Source organism: Monopterus albus, unplaced genomic scaffold (assembly GCF_001952655.1).
Source record: "Monopterus albus unplaced genomic scaffold, M_albus_1.0 scaffold1.1, whole genome shotgun sequence".
NCBI classification, from domain to species: Eukaryota; Metazoa; Chordata; class Actinopteri; order Synbranchiformes; family Synbranchidae; genus Monopterus; species Monopterus albus.
Window position 1 is genome coordinate 4,165,166 of NW_018127881.1, and position 25,195 is coordinate 4,190,360.

At 41.7% G+C, this 25,195-nt stretch overlaps 2 protein-coding genes across 5 annotated transcripts in view; both read left to right on the forward strand.

The window, feature by feature from the left end:
* LOC109957155 (potassium voltage-gated channel subfamily A member 2) overlaps window positions 1–6,212 on the forward strand; it is a 63,652-nt gene extending 57,440 nt beyond the window's left edge. Inside the window, exons 1-2 of one of the 3 annotated variants that reach the window (XM_020594851.1) lie at window positions 555–1,057; window positions 1,964–6,212. In XM_020594851.1, coding sequence (XP_020450507.1) covers window positions 2,101–3,597 — 1,497 coding nt within the window. In that variant the 5' untranslated portion in view covers window positions 555–1,057; window positions 1,964–2,100 and the 3' untranslated portion in view covers window positions 3,598–6,212. Of the gene's footprint in view, window positions 1–554; window positions 1,058–1,963 lie in introns of those variants that run through there. The other 2 variants (XM_020595013.1, XM_020594935.1) reach the window with 2 other exon arrangements.
* Window positions 6,213–15,329: 9,117 nt separating this feature from the next.
* LOC109956961 (potassium voltage-gated channel subfamily A member 10-like) lies at window positions 15,330–19,774 on the forward strand. Of its 2 annotated transcripts, XM_020594521.1 has the most exons (3): window positions 15,330–15,414; window positions 16,362–16,840; window positions 16,934–19,774. In XM_020594521.1, exons 2-3 carry the CDS (start codon window positions 16,534–16,536, stop codon window positions 18,235–18,237), a joined length of 1,611 nt encoding a protein of 536 aa, XP_020450177.1. In that variant the 5' UTR covers window positions 15,330–15,414; window positions 16,362–16,533; the 3' UTR covers window positions 18,238–19,774. The 2 variants fall into 2 exon arrangements, with proteins under 2 accessions (XP_020450177.1, XP_020450261.1); XM_020594605.1 differs by lacking the exons at window positions 15,330–15,414; window positions 16,362–16,840 and having other exon boundaries at window positions 16,858–19,774.
* Window positions 19,775–25,195: the final 5,421 nt, after the last annotated feature.

The following is a 25,195-nucleotide window of genomic DNA, read 5'->3' on the forward strand; positions in this document are numbered from 1 at the left end:
GGATTGCTGCTGACCTTTGGTTTCCTCTGGAGGTAACTTCTGGCCACTGCGCTTTCATTTCCAGCTCCAGTACCAATAGTGAGCAAAGGACATTCAGTATTGTTCTTCAGTCTGAACATAGCACGATGGAGATTTTGCTCTATTTTAGTCACACCCTATTTATTATTAATGAAGCCTATTGCCGAGAACAGTTACAAATATAACTACTGTGCACAAAAAGTAACAAGGCAGAAGGTGAATGCATGGTTTTTATTACTGCTGTAGATACTGATGCCTGAAAGAGAGTTATGCCTTCTGAAAGATGCACTGCAAGCAGATTTGTCTGGGGACAATTGAATTAAATAACAGTGGCAGTCTAATATAATGGTACTTGTCTGTTAAATAGTTCTTATGTTTGCCACTCATGCCTAAGATATTGCCATCTTGAAATAAGATCAAATTCAAAACAGGTTGTAATAAAAGCTTACTTGCCAACACGCTTGAAAAAAGCTGAATGGTGGTGCTGCTGACCAGGCTGGAGGTGTGTACCCCTTTACACTGCAGATAAGGTGAGGAGGGGCAGGCTACAGTGCAGATGAGCAGAAGCCTTTGCCCTCTTCGTCAGTGGCACGTTTGTTGGCATACATACGCCCCTACTGCAGGTTCGACTACGCTTCGACTACAGCTCGTCACATATCACGCGTGCGAGGAAAAGGGCAGTGGAGTCAGACCATTCTGCTGATCCCAGCACCTTTAGTTATTAAGGGAAGCACCAGCGCTTCTTCATCGGTTCCCTCCTCCTTTTTTTCTGTCGCCATCCCACGACAGCCTACCCGGAGGAAAGAAGCCGGGGAGGGGAAAGTGAGGATACACCCGCACATACTGTACCCGATGCGCACGGCGAGGATGTTGCAGACAACATGAGGTGAATATCACCGACTGTCCCGAATTGGAAATACATTTTTGAAACCTTTCTGAAGACAGAAGCCCCGATTGTCGCAGCGGGTTCTAAACCTTCCTGATAGCAGTGTCTCGCGGTAGCATCACACCTCACATCCAGATAGGAAGATGTCTGCAGGTATGTAGCCTATGAAATAAAAATAAAGCACTTTACGTTTACATATCATCTCTGATTCCGATGGAGCCAGATTGTAAGTTGTGCCGTTTTATAGCCCAGTTAACGCACTGATAGGCACCTCACTTAAAAATGTCATAATCACCAATAAGCCTGCAGATATGAATGTGTTGTGTCATAACGATTTTATTTTGTCAGTGCAGATGATGCAGACAAGAGGGAGTTTTTCTCTTGGAACCTATTTCCTTCTATGGATAAATTATTTATAAATGTTTTTCAATATTTCAGAGATGCGCATCATTTCAAGATTAAAACGCTCCAATAAAACTAACGTCAAGTCAGTTAATAGGAGTCATTTGTGTTCCTGTTTGGTACAGCTAGAAATCTTAGAAGCATCTTGTACATTTGTGTTTAGACTGCAGTGGTTCTCTGTGATATTCTAGAATGGATGCAGTCTGTATGAATGTGGTGCCTGCTGCATTGCCACATTCATGCATGGCTTCAGCTGCAAAAGGTAGACCCATTCGTTTCACTGGATTTTGTCCATTGCAGCAGATCAGTGTCCTAATTTATGGGCTTCTGTACATTTTATACAAGTTTTACCTGCAGTGAAGCCATTTATATGCAAGGCGGATGGCTTATTTGCATACTGTATTCATTTGCCCAAGTCAGGAGCAGTAGTGTCAATGTCAAGTTTCCATTAGCTGATTCATTTTAGTATCAGCTGCCTTCTCATGACACTGTAACTTTACATGACTCGTATCTAATATTATGACATTGTTGTAAAGGGCTGCTTCATTTTTGTTTGGGTAATTTTATCTTGAAGTTAAAGAAAATTCCTGATGTCTTTGTGCTGTCTCAGGTTTACCTGACCTTGTTGTCTCTTTGTGTTATCTGTCCTACATACAGTCAGATCCTAGGTGACATCCTGTGGCCGTCAGGTCTTTACAGCGTTAAGCCCCCTCCCTCTCCTGGCCCTTGCCTGCAGTTCTCCAGGCTGCAGGACCCAGACTCACTGAAAAGTGCAGGCCTCCTCTCCCTGCAGAATGACTGTTGCCACAGGCGACCCCTCTGACGAGGCGGCAGCACACCCAGGGCACCCACAGGACTATGACCCGGAGGCTGATCATGAATGTTGTGAGAGGGTGGTCATCAACATCTCAGGGCTTCGCTTTGAGACGCAACTCAAAACCCTATCCCAGTTTCCAGAGACTTTGCTGGGGGACCCCAAAAAGAGGATGCGGTACTTTGATCCACTGCGGAATGAGTACTTTTTTGACAGGAACAGACCCAGTTTTGATGCCATATTGTATTATTACCAGTCAGGGGGTCGGCTAAGAAGGCCGGTTAACGTCACCCTTGATATATTCTCAGAGGAAATTCGCTTCTATGAGCTGGGTGAGGAGGCCATCGAGATGTTCAGAGAAGACGAGGGTTTCACCAAGGAGGAGGAGCGGCCTCTTCCTGACAATGAGTTTCAGAGACAGGTGTGGCTGCTGTTCGAGTACCCAGAGAGCTCAGGTCCTGCAAGGATTATTGCCTTAATCTCTGTCATGGTCATTCTGATATCTATAGTTAGTTTCTGCTTGGAGACCCTCCCTGTTTTCCGCAATGATGAGGGGGAAATGCACAAGTCTCATGCGAAAGTTTTTTCACCTGAGACTAACACCACAACCATCAGCTACACATCCACCTACTTCACTGACCCCTTCTTTATCCTGGAGACTCTTTGCATAATATGGTTCTCCTTTGAGTTTCTGGTGCGCTTCTTTGCCTGCCCCAGCAAAGCAGGCTTTTTTGGTAATATAATGAACATTATTGATATTGTTGCCATCATCCCTTACTTCATCACTCTTGGCACAGAACTAGCCGACAGGCCAGATGATGGTCAAGCAGGTCAGCAAGCCATGTCTTTAGCCATTCTCAGGGTCATCCGCTTAGTACGAGTCTTCAGAATTTTCAAGCTCTCTCGTCACTCCAAGGGGCTTCAGATTTTGGGCCAGACCCTCAAAGCCAGCATGAGAGAGCTTGGCCTGCTCATTTTCTTCCTCTTCATAGGGGTCATCCTTTTCTCCAGCGCTGTTTACTTTGCTGAAGCAGATGAGAAGCAGTCAGATTTCACCAGCATCCCAGATGCGTTTTGGTGGGCTGTGGTGTCTATGACAACAGTTGGCTATGGTGATATGGTCCCAACAACCATTGGTGGCAAGATCGTGGGCTCGCTCTGCGCCATTGCAGGTGTGCTGACCATTGCTTTGCCTGTGCCTGTCATTGTGTCCAACTTCAATTACTTCTATCACCGTGAGACTGAAGGTGAAGAACAAGCACAGTACCTGCAGGCCAATACGCCGAAAGCTGACTCAGCTGAAGAGCTGAGGAAGAGCCGGAGTGGCTCCACAATCAGTAAATCGGACTATATGGAGATCCAGGAGGCTGTTAACAACAGCAACAAGGACTTTCAGGAGGAGAACCTCAAGACAGCCAACTGCACACTGGCCAACACAAACTATGTAAACATCACAAAAATGCTCACAGACGTGTAGTCATCTGCTATTTTCTTCCCATCATAGCGGGAAACGTGGAGTTGAGCAGCCGGACGGGACAGGCGAGCAGCCTCCCACCTCACCTGTGCTGGAACGATCAAGGCAATAGAATTCAGGATGTTGATTATAATGATGATGGTGATAGACGGTGGGGAAAAAAATATATATTATGAGGACCATTCGCTCACTTTGTGCTCATCCTGTTTTCACTCACAACTTGCCCATGACTTTCAAACGACGTGAAATTTCAAATTCTCTATTCCTGCATGGAGTTGGCTTCGTCTGCGTGGCTGTTTTGAAAAGAATAATACCTAAAAATTTCCTGGTCCCCACAGTAGCCAACAGTAGTACACAAAAAAGAAACATGGGACAAACAGGACAAATATTATTGCTTAAAAAAAGCAACACAATACAAGCACAATACAAGTTTTAGTTCCCTGTCCCCTAGTTACTCATTCCACAAGGCACACTGCTTTGCCATGCGCTTTTTGAAGAGCCCCTCTTGCGTGCTACATATGCTGCTTCCTGGAGCCAGTGAAACAAAACTGTATTACACCACACCATTTAGAGATGAGGATGTGTGAGCATAAGGCAAGCCCACTCCAGTCCTGACATGGCCTGTGGGTGTTATTTGAGGAGGTTGGTGGTGAACTACACCACATTATATAAAGAATGAATGACAGCCATCAGCACTCAGCTTATGGTTTGACACCTTTTTTCCCAGTAGACATCAGTATCTGATGAATGACTGAGAATGGCCTTGACTTTTCACTGCTTTGGTCTTATATGTACTGTATGTATTGCAATGCAAGCTTTCCCCCTCCCATTCACCCAAACTGGTCTTACTACAGAGCTTTGAGGACAACTTGAATGTTTCTCCTTGTTTTCTTTGTTTTTCACAGGTTCACACATACAGTGCTTATTCATGTAGCTAGGTAGGTTAACCATGACTTAACTGATAGCTGGTAGGCCGGTGGGTGGGTGCTGTTAGTTGTAAATATAGCCAGTAGATTATTGCATGGCATTTTTTATCTGAATGAGAATTTTGACTTGTTTCTCAACTGCCACTTGCTTTGTCATACCACTGAATATTCGTCTGTACACTGCCTTCCGTACAAATCCGCACATTTAAAAGGATGCCCTGCAGGTAGCTGTTACAAGAACCTAAAGCTGTATTTTAGAGGATTTCTTAAGAAATAACCATAAGCCCACATCCCACACACAACAGGATGCAGTGTCCTTGTCAGTATCAACATTCCACGTAGAAATCATTGCCATTTGACTTCTGCCACGTCGCTGTAAACGTACTGCAGCCAAACTGTGATTTTTAGGTGTAAACTCACTTTCCAGTTTTGGACATTAATCTCAGCTGCAGATGTGATAGACTTGCAGTGATGTCTTATTCACCGATTTATCACATGATCACATCCTCCTGATCAAAATAACAACTTAAAAGGACTTGTGTATAGAACGCTTCCCCTGAACTGCCTTCTATCTGGGTTTACGCTACTCTCCTAGTGTTGCATGACCTAAAAAAAAAATTCCTAGAAGCATGCATTTAACCTCAAAGAAGAAGCCTCTGAGACAAAAGAGTCAAATTATTACAATAGGTATATTTATTTCCTATATATACATACATATATATAAAATAAATGTATACAGATAAAACACAAATCCTACTATCTGATTTTTTAAAAAAAAAAGCTTTAAACAGCTGTGTTAAAGAGAAAGCGAGAGCCTTTCCACAGATCGTCATGTTTTTAATGATAATAGTTGTTCTGAGCACTGCTTCTATGTTCTCCTGTTTCAGAGCCTGTTCAGAGTTCCAAAGACACACTCGCAGTAGCTATTTCAACAGCATTTTCTTTACTGGTGTGTTTTCCAGCAAACCCGACACACATCCTGGATTTAAATACTATACTTCACTTAGTTCAGAAGTGACTTTTGTGAAGTAATTGTCGAAAGACAGGGCGATGTTCAAAAGTGCATCAACCCTAATCATTTTCTTGTATCAGAAAGGTTTTATTGGCATTAAATTGGCCAGACGCTCAATCATTTTTAAAAGCTGGCATCACTGTGAATTAGGTTCTGATTCTAGGATCGTGTCCAGATGAGATTTCCCACCCTTCTCGTAACACTGCCAAGGTAACAGTCAATGGCAGTAACATCAATATGGGAGGTGATAATTAGCAGCAGTGTAGCAGATATTGGCTAACCTATGGGTCCTATGACTTCACTCAGTCTGTCCCAGACCCAGTCTGTCTTTCTCTGTCTTTTCACAGATGTCTTAGGTAATTACAAAGGCGATGGATTAGGGTGAGTTTTGTAGCAAACTGTCTAAATGAATCCTGTCATGCCATGACGTACATCTTTGTTCTTAGGGTTTCATTGTGCTCATTAGAGTCTTTAACCTGCAGTAGCAAAAATGTTTTTACACCATTGCTGCCAGTATCTGCTCTGGCTGCCTCTTCCAACTGCCTGACACGAGGCTTCTGAAGTCGTCTTTCTGTCCAAATCCATGTTTGCTTTCATGTATCTTGAAAAGATTTTTAAACAATTAAAAAAATTAAACTGGAGAAGTGGGGCAGCACGGTGGCGCAGTGGTTAGCATCGTTGCCTCACAGCGAGAAGGTTCGGGCCCCACCCGGGACCTTTCTGTGTGGAGTTTGCATGTTCTCCCCGTGCTTGCGTGGGTTCTCTCCGGGTACTCCGGCTTCCTCCCACAGTCCACAGCTTAGGTTGATTGGTGTCTCTAAATTGCCCATAGGAGTGTGTGTGTGTGTGGTTGTTCGTCTATGTGTTAGCTCTGCGATGGATTGGCGACCTGTCCAGGGTGTACCCCGCCTTCGCCCGATTGCCAGCTGGGATTGGCTCCAGCCCCCCCGTGACCCCGTTCAGGGACTAAGCGGTAGAAAATGAATGAAACTGGAGAAGTTAGATTTGTTGCTTTCCCACGAAAAGCACTGAAATGTTAATAGTTGGTAACTCCAAGTAGGAGCAGATTAAATGGTTACTTAGCAATATTCATATAATCCTTTGGTGGCAGGGTCTGTGTGGAGAGCAGAGATGTTTAAAAAAAACAAAAACAAAACCTGACCTTTAAGGACCCCTGCAGTCCAACCGTAATCTTATTGATCATCAATTGAGTATTGATGTGGGTGTGTTGATGCACATCTATGTAGAGTCATGTATGTGCGTGTGTTCATGAGAGAGAGAGAACGAGAACTGCTGAATATCAGTGCCCCAGCCTGGTTGTATAGCTGCATTTACTGTATGCAACAGCCATTTGCATATGTATATATGGAAAAAACACACAATCTGACCAAAAATATTTGTCTATGCATAGAAATGCATTGTATCTTACTGTCATCATTCAGTTTCTCTGGACAAATATTTATGATACATGTTAATAGATGCACAACCTTAATCTGTTATGTTTAAAACTGGGCACATTAATGTACCTCATTCAAATTCACTATAGCAAGTGTTATACTGGAATACACAATGTTGTCATTGTAGTCATTTCTGTTTAAAGCACAAATACCAGTAGAATCATTCTTACCTGTAAACCTGGAGATTTAATCTGTACAATGCTTTTATTAAGTAGGAAGTCAAGTAAAAAATAAATAAATAAATATCATCTCTGACCTGCTGAGGGACCCACCAGCAAATCCACTCCATGAGAATGGTGCCCAACAGTGAATACATTGAGAAATCTATGCAGAGAATGATTATTAGCTGGTAGTCTGGGGGGGAAAGATGGTTTCAGTATAAACTTACACCGGTTTCATGTTGATTCTGACAGCCGGCAGAGCATCTGAAACGAACCTTTAAACAAAAGTGAAACGCTGCAATGTTCTGCTGTTGTGCGTCAAACGCTGGCACATTAAAGAATATATTTGGGTTTGTTTGAGTTGCGATGTCAGTTCTTTGAGATAAGGCTCTTAAATAAACACATACATACAGCACAAAAAACAAGATGATCAATATGCAATCTGAATGCATGTGTGTACGTGAGGACAAACATTTTTCGTTTTATTTGACCCCAGATCCTGACAGTGTGACATCCGTGGAAACAATATGTACAGTTGTTCTCCTCACTCCCCCTTTCCCTGTGTCATAGAGGTCTTAAAACATTCATTGATGTTGGTACAGTGGATAATGGATTTTCTTTCTATGAAATGAAATCTGAGAGAGTAATGTAAATAATAGCCAATGGATGATGGAACAAAACCATGTACTATATACTGTATATGAACTCTGGATTTAAACCGTAGTATTATCTGCACTTTACAAGACATAAAGGACAATCTATGGAGAAGAAAAACCTGAAGTTAAAATGCATATAATCCTTCCAAATGATCATAACCCTGACAAAGTAATATCATTAATGAAGCCAATAATAATTCAACTGAAATTGTGTTGTGTGTTTATTGTGTCATGTTTAATCCTGGCTACAGTCAAAAGATGTGATATGGTGTTTTTCCAGTGTTTAACCAACCTTTTGTCCTCACATCATGCTGCTCACAAGGTATACAGGCTGCAAACCTTGTGCAGCGCTTGTTTTAGCCCAACAACACAAAATGCCGTGAATCGATCAAAGGGCTCTTTGTTGTTATTCTTAGGCCATCCAGCATCTTTGTAGCCACGGGCTGTGTGGAGGACATTTTCAAATGGTATCTAGAGCATCTTCCTCCCTTTAGGTGCACAGTATATGCTCCTACACTTTAAAAGAGAAAGCAGGGTGCTCTATTAATAGCATTTTTGTTGGAGAAAGAGGGAGGAGGAATGTGAGTGGAGGAGAAGACAGAGAAGGGTGGGAAGGAGATAGCCTTAGAGGAATCATTCACAGTGAACTTTGAATGGCACAACAGGCATGGCATCCATGTGCATCAAGTCATGATCATAAAAACTGATGCAAATTCATTGTTTTCCCATTATAGATGCTTTTTTGGTGGGGGGGGGGGTGTCTATGTCATATGTCAAAGGTATAGCTATGTCATAGCTATACCTTGGAGGTGCTGTGATGATGCTATGTTCATATGATTTTTGCTTGAACGAGCCTCTTCTCGCCTGTCACATCTACACCTGAGAACACAGCTTGTGCTGTCTTCTCTATCTTTAGTCCACTTGTGGTTTAACTACAGCTCTGCATTGTGAGCAGGAACATTTGGGGCCTCAGTGCTGTAGCTACATCTCTGCTGTGGTCATTACTCTTGCTTTGATCCAGCGATGCGGTGCAGCACGCTGCTTAAAACCAGGGCACACGGGGAGAGGCAGGCAGGATGGAGCAGCCCAACCAAGGACACAGCCAGCAGGAGCACAGGCCCACTGCAGGTGGCTGCTGCAGCATTGTTGTTGATGGGGAGGAATGAGTGGGTTTGTATGTGTTGTTTGTCTGGGATGGTAGCATGCCCAAGGGAGCACGGTTGAGCAGTCGTCCACGCTTGCACTGTGCTTACCAGCTTGTAATTATGAGACCAGCACTGTGGGACTTGCTGCCAATCCAACAGGGCTTCCCTGGCACTCGACCACACCCCACTATAAGGAGGTGTTCAGCTTTGCACTCATTAACTCCTGCCCTGATATCTGCCACGGAAGGTTTCTGTCCTCACTTGAGATGCACTGCAGGTCTTTAAAATGCTGAGATTACGTGGGTGTTTCTTTCACATTCTGTCGGAGTGACTGGGATTTTGTAGTTTGCCTTGAAATGACAATTAAAATTATGTAAGCAGATGTTCAGTTTGACTTGGTACCTTGTTTCTCCAATGACAGTGAAGATGAAGGAGAAAGCATTACTGCCCTCTAGGGGCGTTCATGGGCAAACAATGTATGTTTTCCTCTGCTACACTGATCTAGCAGCTACTTTTAAGACTAAGATTTCACAAAGAATTGTCCAAAATCTTATTTTATAATAAAGTATTTGCACAGCACAACACAAACACTGCAGATGAATCCATTTTCATCCTGTTTGTGCTCAAACTGCACACTAAAGTGGACACGTGGTCATAGTTGAAGCATCCATTACTGTATGTAGCTGTATGGGATAAACTTTTTTTTTTTTTTTAAATTAAATTATAGATGTATGTAGTGTGGGTGGCACAGCTGCCTTAATAGAACATGTTTTGTCATGTTTGTCATTCTTCCTTACATACAGGGGGGTAAAATATTATTTCAAAGAGTATGAAAGATACATGTTAATTGATTTATACAGGAACATGAACAGCTGTGAAAATGCCTCAGCTTATCAGTACATTAGCCCTTTTTCTTATTGGACCATAATGCTGTTGTGTGAAAACCAGTGCCCTCACTTCTGCAGTCTTAAAGATTTATCACTGCTCTATTCTTCTGAAGCAGCAACCCATGCAGTCACACTATGTTCCACTGGAAAAGGAGATATCTTGTGCGTGGAGTTGAATACCTGTCCATCTGTCCCCGGTAACATGACAGCAGCCAGGGCTTTTCAGCACCTCTGAGACACACACACCTGGGTATCCAATTCCTGCACGTACAGTACCAGTACACTGAGGCTACACAAGCAGAAACTTCAAGAGGATTCAGCAGAAATATTTTATAAGCAGGGAAAGGCCTGATGGGTGCTGTGTGGGCTTCAGAGCTGCACTCTGGTGATAAGGCCTATATAGACCTCAGAGAGACTGTATTATGTGCAAGGTACAGTCATAGATGCTAAATGCTAATTATCTTTATTGACCTGTCAGTATCACCAGCTACAATTTTCTTCTTTGTAATGTTGTTTATTGCTTCATCTGAAGGAGAGAACACGTCCTAGAGCGCCACCGGCCTTAAATTATTTGATAATTAGCACAAAACCCAAAGCACAGCTGAGGTTGATGGGAGTGTCATTATTCTTAATGGTACTTGCTCATAAATAAAGTATGAGATGAATTAAAAATTTGACCTGATGATGGCGCTAGATAAAATTTTAATGGATTGGCAATGTCATTACATTTCATCCCTTGGGAAACATGAATGTGTGTAGCAAATTTCATAACAATGTATTAAAGTGGTTGAGACCTTTAAACAAAACAAAACAAAAAAAAAACCGTGGTGGCGCTAAAAGATGGTCACTAGCCTGGTTTTAATTTCACCAGTGATTTGCACTAACTGGTAATGTAGTGAGGTTTGTGTATTGTTTTTGTTGTTACTCGTGGTATAAAAGTAGAGTTTGCATATAAAATACATAAAGACGTACTTTGACTTCTGGTGGTATCCAAATGTAGAACATTTTAGTTTCATTTGGCAGTTAAGCTTGTTTGATTTCTGCTGCAGGGATTTTGTTAGTGATTCTTAGAGGAATTAAAACATTTATTTTTAAAATGCAACAAAACTAGGGATGTACAAGAGGTACCTCCATTCACAGTGAACTAAAATGCAGTAGGAGAGTGTAGCTGTGTCCGAACAATTCCACTCTCACCCTTACCACTGTTGCTGTACTTCAATCTGTCACCCTCCTCTGACTTTCAACAATGAATGGACAAGTGAGAGTTCAACGAGGTGAACATGGAGAGAAAAGCTAGTATGTGATCAGTGAATCCTACACACAGGTGTGAAATATGATAGAGAACCAAGCAAGTCTGCCTGGCAGGCAGACGGACAGGTTCGGGACTTTGTAGCAATGATGAAAAACGAGCCCTGTGCTGCACAAAGAGAAGTTCACTTAAGTCTCGGCCTTGTTACGTTGATGGGGAACAGGCGGACAGCTGAGTGAAAGTATCAGTTTCTGTTCAAAAAAGGCAAAAATCTTCCAAAAGACAAAAAGTTCCAAGTGACATCTACTGACCTTCTGTCAGCGTCTTGTAGATTTTGCTGCATAACTAAAGTAAATTACTGCCAAAATGATATCATTTGACTTCTGAGCAAAGCTGAAATAACATGATGAGAAAAGGGAAACTGTTGCTGCTGTCCAAAGCCTCTGTCTTGTTTATGGTATATTTAACTGGACCTGCCCTGCCTTCTGCCCAAACCTCCTCCTTCAGACAGATATAAAACTATGTGCACATCTCTGTCATTGTGAGTGTGACTTCAGACAAACTTCTTTTACAGCTGGATAGTAAGGTGAATTCAATGTAATGCTTTTTATATTAAGACTAATACACATGATTAATAATGGAGTATTTTTAAACTAATACAATGTTAATATTTAAAGAAGCCAGATTAAAAAATAATCAAGGAGAAAGTGATGCACCTTGATTGTTAGACTGTTTTAATAGTGTTAAAACAAATCAGTGAAAGTGTTCAGTTGTAGTACTGACAACAGCTTTAGGATTACAATGCTGAAAATACCTGACATTATAGCTGAATGTAAAAAATGTCAGCTCACATTACAAATCTCACTGGTGTTTTCTTCTTGTCATAATATTTTATTCGTTACAACAGGCCATATTGAAACGTGAGGAGGGGGCTCGGTGTAACGCGGGAGGCTCTGGATGAGCTCAGAGCGGCCTGCACCCACAGATCCTCCCTGTCCAACGGTGAGCATGTCAAAATAATGGGAGGTATTTGTCCTCTTGACTCTCCCAGCTGTGTGTGATAGTGCTTTGAAGGAATCTACACTGTGTAATGATCCTTATGTTAATATGTTGGCATTAATCTGTTGATACTAAAGAATGGTTTTCTGTTTTAACCGCTGAAGCAAATGTCTCCAAAGAATGGTTGTTTGCAAGAAAAACAAAAGGTCAATTAATTAATTAGGTAAAACCACTGAGGATTGCAGTGTTAAATGCTGAGGCTGCACCTGAATTGGTTTGGTATGAACACCTGTCGTGCTGGGTCCAGAGGCTGGAAACAAACCAGACATTTCATCTATCTACTGACCAAAATGAAAAAAAGAGATGTTTTTAATCCCAGTGAGGCTTTGCTGGTTAAACAAGGTTTAAATACTGTAAACGTAGCCAGACCCAAACTGGGACATAGTGGAATAACCAGCTGCCTTTACAACAGCGATAACATTACTAGGCTGGAATATCTAATGGGTGCAACCTGGCATGCACTTTGAAATCCTGTCATCCTTAATGGATGAGTATAAGGGCTTTTAAGATGGAATTACTCAGATCATGTGCACAAGATGAGTAACACAACTTTTGTTACTGACCATCTACAGATGTCAACGTTTAACCTTAAACACGAGGGCAGTACAGATAAATAATAGTAAACAAACTAACTTCTCTAGCTGCTTTCCCAGACTTACCCTTTTAAACAAACACATGAAGATGAGCACTGTATATAATAACAACAGACCAAATGACAATGTGAAAGTGTTGCTCACCTGCAGGTTATTGTCACCTGAAGCAGAAGCTGGCTTTAGAACGAGGCCATTGTTCAGCTGAGATGTACTGTTCTGGTTCATGCTCATAGTTTAACATGTAACAGTTTAACATTCACAGGAGCTATATTTTGTATTATGATTATTTTGACTTTTGAAAACTTTAAGTACGGTTTTGTAATTTCACTTATATATTGGTGTATTTAAAAAGAACCATGCACATTAATAAACATTACTGTAAAATCCACCTATAGGGTGCAGACAGATGTTACAATATCAAAAGAATGCAGAAACATAAGACTAAAATGTTAATGGTTATTGAAAGCATCTTTAAGCATGCACTGAAAACAAGAACACAATTTTTATAGTAGTAAAATAAACGAACATACAGAACACCATTAACAGCATATTAAGGTATTAATCTGATTAAATGATATGTGCATTTAAAGTCCAGTCACTGTGGTGTTCTTGTGTTTTCTCAGCAAATGGTGCTCAGGTGTCCCTGACTCAAAGTCGAGCTATATAAAGGTGTGTATAGGTGTTTTTACCTATGCAGTGTCAGTATAGTTCACACACAAGCCTGCTGATGGAGAAATTGCTTTATCAACAGTCTGTTAAGGAGTAAGGCGATAGTGTCACGGGGAGGAGGGCTGTACACAGGGTGGGAGGAAGGAGGGGTGATGGAGTGAAGGCTGACTGAAGGGACAGAGGGAAGGATGTTATTCTTCTGCTGCCCTGTCAGGAGTCCTGGGACCAGTGATACTGCAGTAGCTGCAGTCCATCTCATCCTGCAGCTCATTACTCATCTAGTTACTTCCCATTTTTCTCTTTTACTGACGTAGATTGTTTTGCAGGAATGGATCAGCTATTTAACCCCTGCCTGACTCATGCAGTTTATGGTCTTTCCCTCACCATCCATCTTCCTGTCTGCCTGTCATTGCCTATAGCAGATACTATCATGAAGTATTTAAGTGACAGGTCATGCCTCATCTGACTGCACCGTCAGTGACATGTCCATGGCCGTGCAGGATCACATAAGAGAAAGAGCCCTTCACATTGAGTCAGCTGAGTGATGTTTGTGTGCACGCTCTATATGTGCATGAGCATTCCTGGGTGTATATCTCGTACACAAAATTGTTAGAATTATATTCACATATGAGATTTCTGAAGGTGACTGGTGGCGTATAGCAAAGGAAAGCTTCCAGTTTTCTGTGACCTTGAAGCCGTGTGCCTGCAGTGGTGCTGCTCCTTGTCGCAGTGTTACAGGGGACCAGGAGACAGACAACTCCTGGCTGCAGCAGGATGAGAGTGAGAGGAGGAAATGTTTTCTAAATTCAGGAAACTCTGGAAACACAATATTTGACCTATGTTGCCAAATTGGCCGTCCTTCTGAAGTACAGCATTGTTTTGATTAAAGTTTTTGCTCCCACGGAGAATTAAGCAAAACTTTTAAAAAAAATTGGAGAAAGAAATAAAGTGGAGTTTATCTGTGATTTGAATTTTGCCTTTTAATTTGACTTTTCCTATATTTTCAAAGCCACAGACCTGCTTTCTTAATTTGACAAACCTTCAAATGCTGGCAGGCACAAAGGTGCTGCAGGGATAACAGAAATGGAAAAAACACATCTGGAAGATATTCTTAGAAAGGGACGTACTCTCTCTCAACCCCACTGACCCTTTCACAAATCTATACTTAATATCTCAAGGGGGACTGTGTGCCCAGAACAAATGATCTCAGTGAAAAATTCAAGTATTTATCAGTAACACAGTCTCTAATTCTTGTTTTTCCAAACTGGAACTGGCAGATGTGTATAGATTTGCATCAGGACATCTGGGTAGGAGTGTTATTAAAGAAAAAAGAAAAATAAAAGTTGAATGAAGATGTTAGGAAAAATTTGGGACAAAACTGTGACAGTTTAATTACCAATACAGTTTCACAGACTATAATAGCAGATGAAATAACAGCTCCCATCAGCATGTAATGCTGAGGATGAAAGCAAGAGCTCCCCAGTCAGATGACCATGACAGGTACTGTACCAGGGAAGAATATAGTCTAATGCTCAAGGTGAGGGTGGATTGGATGATGCTGCATGTGGATGCTTACTCTGCAGGAGAGAGAGGAAAGCGTGGATCCCACTTTTCCTTTGCCACATGAAACGGCGATTGGCTCCTGCAGAGTAAAGCTCCTATCAGAAAGCCACCTATGGAGTCCTCATGTATCCCACTGACAGGAGAGGGAGCAGGGAGAGGAGCCGGGTGACCCCACGTTTAAAATATAGTGAGTGGTTTGCATGTGTGTTTGTCCTGTGTGTGTGCACATGTGAATGGTTGTGAGATTGTGTGTGTGTGGGCACCTCAGGCATCTCTGGTTTCGTATAGGGTGTTAAATTTCCCAGTGGGTGCTTTATTAGAGCTAGAGACTCTTGACTGTGAGTCTGGATAAGGAATAGTGTGAAGGGAGGAAGGGGGAGCAGAGCGGAGCTGCCAGGCAGGGTAGAGAGGGCACAACAACTTCTGCAGAGCCCGGGACACGGGTGAGTGCTGCGGACATCTGCACACAGCTGGATTTAAACTATTTGCATGTATTTGTGGGTGTTCTGATCTTTTAAAGGCGGCGATATCAGTGGAGCTGTTGTGTCTCTCAGTGTCAGCTCAGTGTGAGAACAGGCAGAGTGAGTTCAGTGGTAAGATTTTAGCGGCAAAAAGTTGCTTTTAGAAACAATTAAAACACGTTTGAGATGCAACGATGTGAACCTAATGGCTCTTTTCTGTTCTCTGCATCTTCAGCTCTCCTTTTGGATTCAATAACTCTATGCTGTCATAGTGCAAACAGTACACTTGTGTTTTGCATAAGCCCTGTTATATATCCATATATAAGAAGTTTTATATCCTGGACTGTTACGTTATCTGCTCCGGTGCAAATGGACGTTGAGCCAGATGAGTCTCTTTAGTGGCCTGGGCCCGTGGTGTCAAGTGGACACAGAGGTTACAGCTTAAAAGCATGTGTCAGGTTTTGGTTACCTGTCTGAACCAGACAAATGTAATGCTAAACAGCTACTTAGAGGTAAAGACAGACCTGAAAGAGATTGGATTCACTAGTTAGAAACTGACTTTGAAACATTTAAGTTTTGGGAGAAAAAAATTTTTTTTGGTTTTGATGAGTTTGTGCTTTCGATTGTAAGTGAAGGCTCAGATGTTTTTTCTATAAAGAAATGAAACCTGTTCAGTTTTGAAGCACATGATCAGCAATAATACTATGCACGGTCCATGTAAGCACTTCCACGGCCAAACCTGCTGAGTTAGTGTTTCTGTTTAAGTCATGGAAGAGAACTGGGGGGAAAATAACTGTACAAGCACAGTATCAGATGGCAGGTTCCCTGCTGAGGCAAACAGGAGCTCATCACCCACAAAACTGTTTGGCACCATTTAACAACATTTAACACAACTTCACCCCCCCCACCCCTTTTTTTTTGTTAAACAGATTACACAGAAGGCTGAATACAAAGGTATCTTACAGCTGCCTGGATGATAACCAGGAGTCGGGAGGCCCAGCCAGGAGCTTCAGTGTGGGACTGCTGGTGGTGGTGTCTCCTCCGTCTCCTGCACTGAAGCCAGGCTGATAGACGGAGCTGTGGGCAGTGACAAAACAGACGATGGAGGTACCTCTTGTTAATTTTGAGAACATGGATGATGTCGGCATCCACCTGGGTGACCCGAGCGACTCCGGGTACCCGACTTCACCCCCCTCAGAGGCCCCTGATCAGAATCTGTTAACACACCGTTTCACTTCTCCTAACCTGTCTCCACACAGACAACGAAGTGAGCATCAGTCTGGCCAAGATGGGTTGTCGCCATCCACTCCTCTGACGCAGACCACAAAAGCAGACTCCAGCAGTGGGAGTTTGATCTCTAATCTGAAACTCCTGATCAACAGTGAGTCTCCCACTGACAGCATCTTCAGTAAGATGGCAAAGGATTGCTATGAGAGTGAAGATTTGTTTGAAAAGCATTACATGGAAGAAAAAGATGAGAAAGTTATCATTAATGTTTCAGGCTTGATGTTCGAGACCCAGCTCAGCACCCTGAATAAGTTTCCCGAGACGCTGCTCGGTGACCCGATGAAGAGGATAAGCTACTTTGACCCAATGAGAAATGAGTACTTCTTTGACAGAAACCGCCCATCCTTTGATGGGATCTTGTACTACTACCAGTCAGGAGGGAGACTCCGCCGGCCAGCCAATGTTCCCTTAGATGTTTTCACTAATGAAATTGTCTTCTACGAGTTGGGCAGTGAAGCGATGGAGCAGTTTTGTGAAGATGAAGGGTATATCAAAGAGCCAGAGGTCCTTTTGCCCACCAATGAACTCCAGCGGCAGTTCTGGCTCCTGTTTGAATATCCAGAAAGCTCCAGTGCAGCCAAATCCGTAGCTCTGGTCTCTGTGTTTGTTATTGTCATTTCCATCTTCATCTTCTGCCTGGAGACTCTGCCAGAGTTCAGGGATGACCGTGACTTACTCCCAGGTTTACCTCAAGCTCTCAATGGCACCCAAGACAGTTCTGCCCCTCAAGCTGCCACTAAAGATGTAATGGCTTATATAACAGACCCCTTTTTCATTGTGGAGACTATTTGTATCATTTGGTTCTGCTTTGAAGCCGGTGTCCGCTTCGTGGTGTGCCCCAGCAAAAGCGATTTCTTCAATAATATCATGAACATCATTGACATAGTCTCTATAATTCCCTACTTTGTAACCCTGGGCACTGAACTGGCTACGACCCCAGATGAGGACATGAACTCTGGTCAGAACATGTCGCTGGCAATCCTAAGAATCATCCGTCTAGTGAGAGTTTTTAGAATTTTTAAGCTCTCCCGACACTCAAAAGGCCTTCAGATCTTGGGTCAGACTTTGAAAGCCAGTATGCGAGAACTGGGGCTGCTCATCTTCTTCCTTTATATAGGAGTCATCTTGTTCTCAAGTGCCATCTACTTTGCAGAAGTGGATGAGCCCCAGACACAGTTTGTTAGCATCCCTGACGGCTTCTGGTGGGCTGTGGTGACAATGACCACTGTGGGATATGGAGACATGTGCCCCATCACCATGGGAGGCAAAATGGTCGGCACACTCTGTGCCATTGCTGGTGTCCTGACCATTGCCTTGCCTGTTCCTGTCATTGTCTCCAACTTTAACTATTTTTACCACCGGGAGACTGAGCAAGAGGAGAAGCAGATTATTGACGCTGCAGCAGAGGCTGCCCAGAAACTGTCAGCTGCTAACAAGTATGGAAGCACACCTTCGCTAAACAAAAGTAATGGCACTTGGCAGAATGAGAAGAATGGCACGACAGAGAAGCTAGAATAGCCATTAATATAAAGGGCATGAAAAACACATGGACAAATCAAACATCTGTTAGTTACACTGGGTGATAACAGTTTATCTTTCTCACTGTTTTGTGTCCAGACATGACGGCATTTGTGCATGTTATTACAGTATGAACTGGCACTGTGGTGAGACAGCCTTTACACAAGTTGTCTTTCTGCTTGTGGATGTGTCAAAGTGCAATTAATACAACTCAACAACTACTGTCTCAGTTATCTTTGATGAGAGGAACCGAAAGGTATGATTATTATCTTTCATTCAGCACAGTTTGAAGGAAAAAGTGATGGCACATTTGTACTACAGACAAACAGTTTTGTCTGAAAATATAGTTGTAAAATGTCCCCCTGGTTTGTTTAACAGTACGTTTATCCCACAGAGAAAACAAATAAAAACGGTTTTGATAATTGTAGCATTTTTGGCTGGAGATGCACTTGAAGCTCATGTTACATCACAGTTACATGATAGTCATATTCAGCAACATCTAAACAGACCTTGGCAGGATTTCCAAGGGCAGGCGAATGTGTCCAGTATAAGGCAAGAGGACGATCAGGGCACACGGTCTGATCAGCCAATCTAAAGCTGTGACTATTCCTCCAGCAGCACTTCTCCAGGGTAACAGTGATAAGTCGTTTGCATGTTAGCATGTCTCCTATTAATCTTATAGATAGGCTGCAAAATGTAAATCAAACGATGAAACTGCTTAACATTCACTGTATTATAGTACATGAAGTGCCTGCATGTAGTTTCAGTCATTAAATCGCAGGGTTTTTTTGGGGGGGGTGGTTACCTATTTTCATTTGATTTAGCGTTTTTCACCAGATGACAGAGATTTAGCTATATGTGTAATCACCCCCAAACATGTTATTATAATGTGCATTGACCTTTTAAAAAACATCACTTCATTGCACTTAGCGTTTTTTCTACATTTCTCAAGTATTTTTGGAGCAGTACACCATCGGCTGTTTATGATCAGACAGAGTAGTGAAGAGGGTAAAGACGACAACTTTGACCATTTGTTCTGTCATTTGTATTGCATGGCGTAGTGTGCTGAAATGAAGTTCATCTGTTATTATCAGTAACTGGAAATCTGACATTTATTGCAGCTAAATATATTATAGCATCTTAATCATATAGTGATGATCTTTATATTCCATATGACAAGGAAAGCCAATATTTTAACTGGATTTGTGATGGCGACAGATCAAACCTGGGAAACTGAAGTGGTTCTATATATGCATGCCACATTTCAATCTCGAAAATGTACTGTATGTGAGTTAATTATACATATAAATACAGCTTGTATAGACATAACAGTGGATGTACTGTAGTTGTAACCAAGTCATTGCCTCTCTAATAACTCTACAATATGCAATAATGATGACGTGGGTGGAAAATGAATATGCTGTATTTTTCACTCATGGAAAATGCAAAAGCAAATATAAAAATGCAGTAAGGTGACTTCAGTTAGTCACACTGGTACTTGGCACTTTACTGTGTTATGAAGCACTAAATATTTGAAGACGTTACTGTGTGTGTCAACCTTGTACAGTACACAGTGTCATAATTTGCTATGTTTTATTTATCCTGTAAAGAGTGCCTTTCATTAAATGTGTATCCTAATTATGTGAAGTTTCCCTCAGGTGATTTTATTTCGGGGATAAATCATCCCCTGTGTTTGACAATAGTGGTGATTAATGGAGGTGTATGTGTCAGTGTATGGCTTCAGAGCTGAATGCTCATTATCACCTCGTGTTAGCTGTTATTAATGCATCCTCATTGCTAGTTCTCAGCGCTGATATCACGATGGCGTACATCTCTCTCCCCCTCTTTCCAAAAATTTTCCCCTGTGAATCGTGACTAAAAATGTGTCACATCACAAGACAGAAAAGAGAGAGATTTAGATCTGGTGTGATGGTGTTAACGGCAGACTAGAGGAGCAGACGTTTCTTGCTGTGTGTTCTGTAACAAGTTATCTAATGAAGAAAGGAGCAGAATATAGCCTGGCTATTAATAGGTAGGATGCTCAAAATTAATTACACTAGATGGAGGAATTCTCGTGCCGTGCGCTTCACAATGCCTTTAAGTGGGATTGCATCAAAACCAAAAGCACCAAATTAAATATGCAGACCAGATGAATCATTCATAGGATTATCTATCTCGGCCTCCAAGGCTAGGAACTGGATGCTTTATTGTCCCATAGAGTGACATCAGCACATTCTGTATATGTAATGCCTGTGGTTGTAGAGTTCATTCAGAAATTCAGTTCTGCCTCAGTTGTTACTTGCTAAAATATACTGGCTGTGTTTTTTCAGTCTGTTCATCTTGTCACCAGTTAACAGTCGGGCCAGCGGGCCGCCCCTCTGCCCTGCTGATCACTGGCCATGCAGTGATATCCTAAAAGGAGGCCTGATAGTTTTTCAACAGTTAACAGACAGGTGGCTCTGGCAAGGTCAAAGCCAGTGTGAGTTTGCCATTAATAATTCATCAGGTGTTCCACAGTGAGATCACATCTACCCAGCCTATGATGAAAAAACACCAAACCCACGTGAAGACCAGCAGATGTTCCAATCATTGCAACACAGCAGACTGTACTTCTACCCTGAATGGATCTAAAAATATCTTTGCTGCACGACTCCCCTCATTCTTCCCCTCATTGGCCAAGTCAGTGACGAGCTGCTTTAAGGGAAACAATGGATGGGTCTCACACGAAAGCTCAGACAGGGAGTGTCATATCAGTAGATTGGGTTACTGTGTTGTAAACAGACACATTATAAGCTGAATTTCAGGGCAGCCTGTGACCAACAGTTCACGGCCTCCAGAGGCCAAAGTCACTCAGAGCTGGGCAGCTTGTTTGGAATAAATCCTTCCAAAGTGTCCAGTTACTTCCACTGACTGTAACTGGATGGTGGCATCAAGCTGCATCACTGCTCCAGTGACCGTGCATTTACGTTTTTGATCAGTGTAAATGCAGTGCTGCTTTGGACCACAGCAGGTTTAATACTGAAGCAGTCCTCATGGGTTATTATTGATTAAAGTTCAACCTTGGCATGTACACAGTGTTAGTATGTAATTGAGACTTTGCTGACCAACAACATTCAGACATGGGTTTTTCATGACTTCTAGAACTTCTTTATTGACCACAGGGAATAAATCAAAAATAACAAACAAGCAGCATGTTTTTGGTCTAAGCTTGTGAGATACTCCATCTGCTCTCTCAGTCCTGGAGAGGACAAAGGGCTGACAGGTGGACACAACCTGCTTATCACTGTGGGTGATGGAGGCTCAGACATGCTCACACAGTCCTCCTCATGTCTGGGAAGTCATTCTGTTTATCATTTATAGCTTCTTTTTCTTCACCCCCGCTGGAAATCCCTGATGTCACTGAGGCATCCAACACATTACCGCTGTGTCAGATTTCAAGATAACACGTGATTAATCTTGAATACATTGTATTATGTACCATTATCTGGGTAATAGATAGCATTTAACCACAAATGTGTCTTTTCCCTCAGTTATTCCTTTAGTCAGTAAGGCTGATGAAGCTTGTTTAAAAATTTCCTATTGTCAGCAAATCCCATGAAAAGGTCAAAACCGAAAGTGAACTGATAAGCATGTGCCACATTGTTGTCGAAAAACACATCGAAAAACACAGTTGCACTGGGCGAGTTCTTTTTTCATTATGATGACCATGAACACTGTAGATTATTTTGATTTGAGCCATATCTACCACACACCTGAGAATTTGCTCCTGCTCATGTCACATTGACTAAAGTCTGCCGCGCTGCTGCTGTTTAAGGACGTTACTGAACCTTTGAAAAATGAACGTATGTGGCCCGATTTAAGAGAGATTTGCATCTTCTGGGGGAAGGAGATTGTTGTCAATAGCAAAAATATAAATTACTGTCATACTTGTCTTTCAGTGTCAGCAGATACAGTCATGCTTTGTATTTGCATTTTGATTTGAAGAGACCACACCAGGCGTTTATAGTGCTAGTAGATGTTGCCAGGAAACTGTTAAACATTAGCAGACGCTCTCTTATATTTGTCTTTTAGTTATATGATATGAAGTGTTATAAGAGATGTAACAGAAGGACTTTGTTCCTAAAATATCTTCACGTGTTGTGGTTTACCTTAGTAATTCATAATGGCTTAAAGGGACACATGGATCACCGGCCCTCAATTTGTCAAATAATCCATTATGATTAATATCAGAGTACATCAATAAAGTGTTTAGAGTGACCTGTAAGTACAGGTAATAAATATATTACTAGAGCTTTTGGTATCTACGTGTGCTTTCTCAGTTCTGCACTGCTGAGACTCACCAATTCCCTATCTATCATTTTAAGATTGGAGAGTGGAGTCCCTAGATGGGAGAGGGCGGGTAATGACTCAAGGAGATAAAGATTTATGACAGGTAACTGCACGGCTCCACTGCAGTGCGTCAGCCCTGGAGGTCACTGACCAGACCTTGTGGGCCGAAACTTGAGTCTCACATTTGTCCTGCTTATAATGTCCATGAAAAATGAAGAAGGTGCCCAAAAAGTATCACAGCAGATGATGTGTTTGCCTTCAGATGACCGCAAACTGCTCTCACATCTGGAACTACTAGATGATATGACTGTACCATTGAGCAAGGCACTTGCAGTAGGCTACAATAGTGGAGAAGGTAGCTCAAAACAAACATGTAAAATATACTTAAAGTACCAAAAGGAAAGGTGCTCGTTAAAGAGAAAAGTGCCGCCCTGTGTGTGTTAGTGCTACTGGATTATTATTACTGATGCATTAATGTGCAACTCTTTTACTGTTTATATTGTACAGTGTTGGATAGTTTTATCTAGAGCAATGAATCGTGTTGTGTAAGATATGTTTTCATAATCTGTAAAGTAACTAATAAGTAAAGCTATTAAATAAATGCTGTGGAGTAAATAGAATCAGCTTTTCCATCTGAATTGTACAGTGGTGGAGTAAAGCATTAGGAAATGTAAAACTCAGGTCCCTTGTATTTGTACTTAATTCCAGTACTTCAGTTGATGTACTTTCTACTACTGTCAACAGGGAACACACTGGGTCCCACATTCTATAATTTAAGGAAACAGCATAGGATTCATTGCAGAACAGAAAAAGCAGGAGGAACCTGTTTCACAGAGTTTGGGGTGACACCCTTTGGCTTTACTGTGGTACTGCACAGAATCAAAGTGGTGGAAGTTCAGACTAATTTATTTGGCTTTTCTGTGAATCTGTTGGCTCACATCTTCTGCCAACCAGACGAGCGCGGCCTCTGTCCAACAAAGACTGATGACAAGCTGTCGAACACGTGCAATGTTTATGGACACTGTTTTTTATAGTGGCACCATAGCATCACATGCAAATATCGTAGCTGTCATGTGGCTCATTTTATACGTAGTTCACCCTGAAATATTTAACATCTTTGCAAATGCTGGAATTTGAACAACATAAAGTTGGGGTTACATTATAGTTACAGTTTTACATTCTGTTTTAATATCAGAATTAATGTGTAATTAATGTGTAAATCTGAATCACGCCATTTCAGATTAATTAGAATAACTGTACAGTGCATTCAGTACACCATAATAAGGCCTGGTCTTCAACCTGTGTTTCCCCGAGAACAGAAAAATGATCAGCCAGGTGATGAAAGTCACGGGATTATGACAACAACTGAATGGTTGCTGTAGTCTCACCAAACAAGGAAAGACAAACTAAAGAAGCTGATCATCTAAAACCAGTTCCCCTACTGAGCACCTACCCAGTTGCTTTAGCTTACAGAAAATGTTTCCAGTTTCCAGTAAACTAGCCCGAGGGAGTTACTCATAAAGTCAGGTGGGCGGGAAATTATGTTAATGAAGAGAACATAGTGATTGCAAAACCTGGGAAAACTGTTAGAGGTGAAGTCATGGTGAATGTGGTAAATGATTAACAAACTGCAAAGGTGAACGTGCTGGTGATTGATTTGGGTTACTGATACAGCCTAAAGACAACTCGGCACAATACAACCCAAAATAACAATGCAATCAAAAAAATTACAAACTCTTTATAGCATATCTGGAAAATGAGTTACAAATATCATTATTATTACTCAAAACAGAAACAATTCATTGAGTAGCTGAACATGTATTAGCAATTAATATGGTCATCGATTAATTAAAGTAATTTTTAAACACAAAACGCAGAGCATCCTCTGATTTGTGCTTCCCTGGTGTGCTTGTTGCTTTTCAGATCAGATTAATCATGAAAGAAACTAATAGTGAGCTGTATTTTATTATGTGACCTGTCCAGGGTGGACCCCACCTCTCGTTCCAGCCCCCCACGACCCTCGTTAGGATAAGCATTAGAGATAGTGGATGGATGGATTTTATTATTTTTGCTGCTGTGACTTTTACTACTTTTGTTGACCTTACTAAGGTTTACAAGTTTAGACAAGTGCTCTGCCATCTTGAATCTTCTTGTTCACCTAATATTTCTAATTTACTTTTCCTTTATTTAATGATCATGTAATTTTCCTTTATAAAGGAAAATGTATGCAGTTGTAATGGTAATGATGATTTTCTTTATTATTATCATTATCAAACTTTTATATCACTGAGGACTGAGAACTGTGTTTATTCGACAAGAATACGGGTGCTTGTTGCAAAGTAGCAATGCATCACACTGAAACAAGAATTTAATTGTTAGCCTCACAGAAACACTGTATGATGAACAAGAAGATTCAAGATGGCACAGCTCTTATCTGAATGTGTAAACCTGGGTAAAGTCAACAAAAGTAGCCAAAATTTGAGAAACTCAAAAGTCTATTGCATCGTGTTGCCTTAATAGGTAGTTTTCTTTTTCAGACGGTGTATAGAGCCTATCTGTGATGACGTCTACTCTGGGTTGATGGCAACCTGCTCTTTTGGTTTTGGTTTTGGTGTCATAGTCTACAGCC

Coding starts and splice junctions, on each gene's coding strand:
- LOC109956961 (XM_020594521.1), top strand. CDS start 16,534: ATGGAGGTACCTCTTGTTAATTTTGAGAACATGGATGATGTCGGCATC. Junction 16,841..16,933: donor TCCCACTGACAGCATCTTCA/GTAAGATGGCAA, acceptor TTAATGTTTCAG/GCTTGATGTTCGAGACCCAG.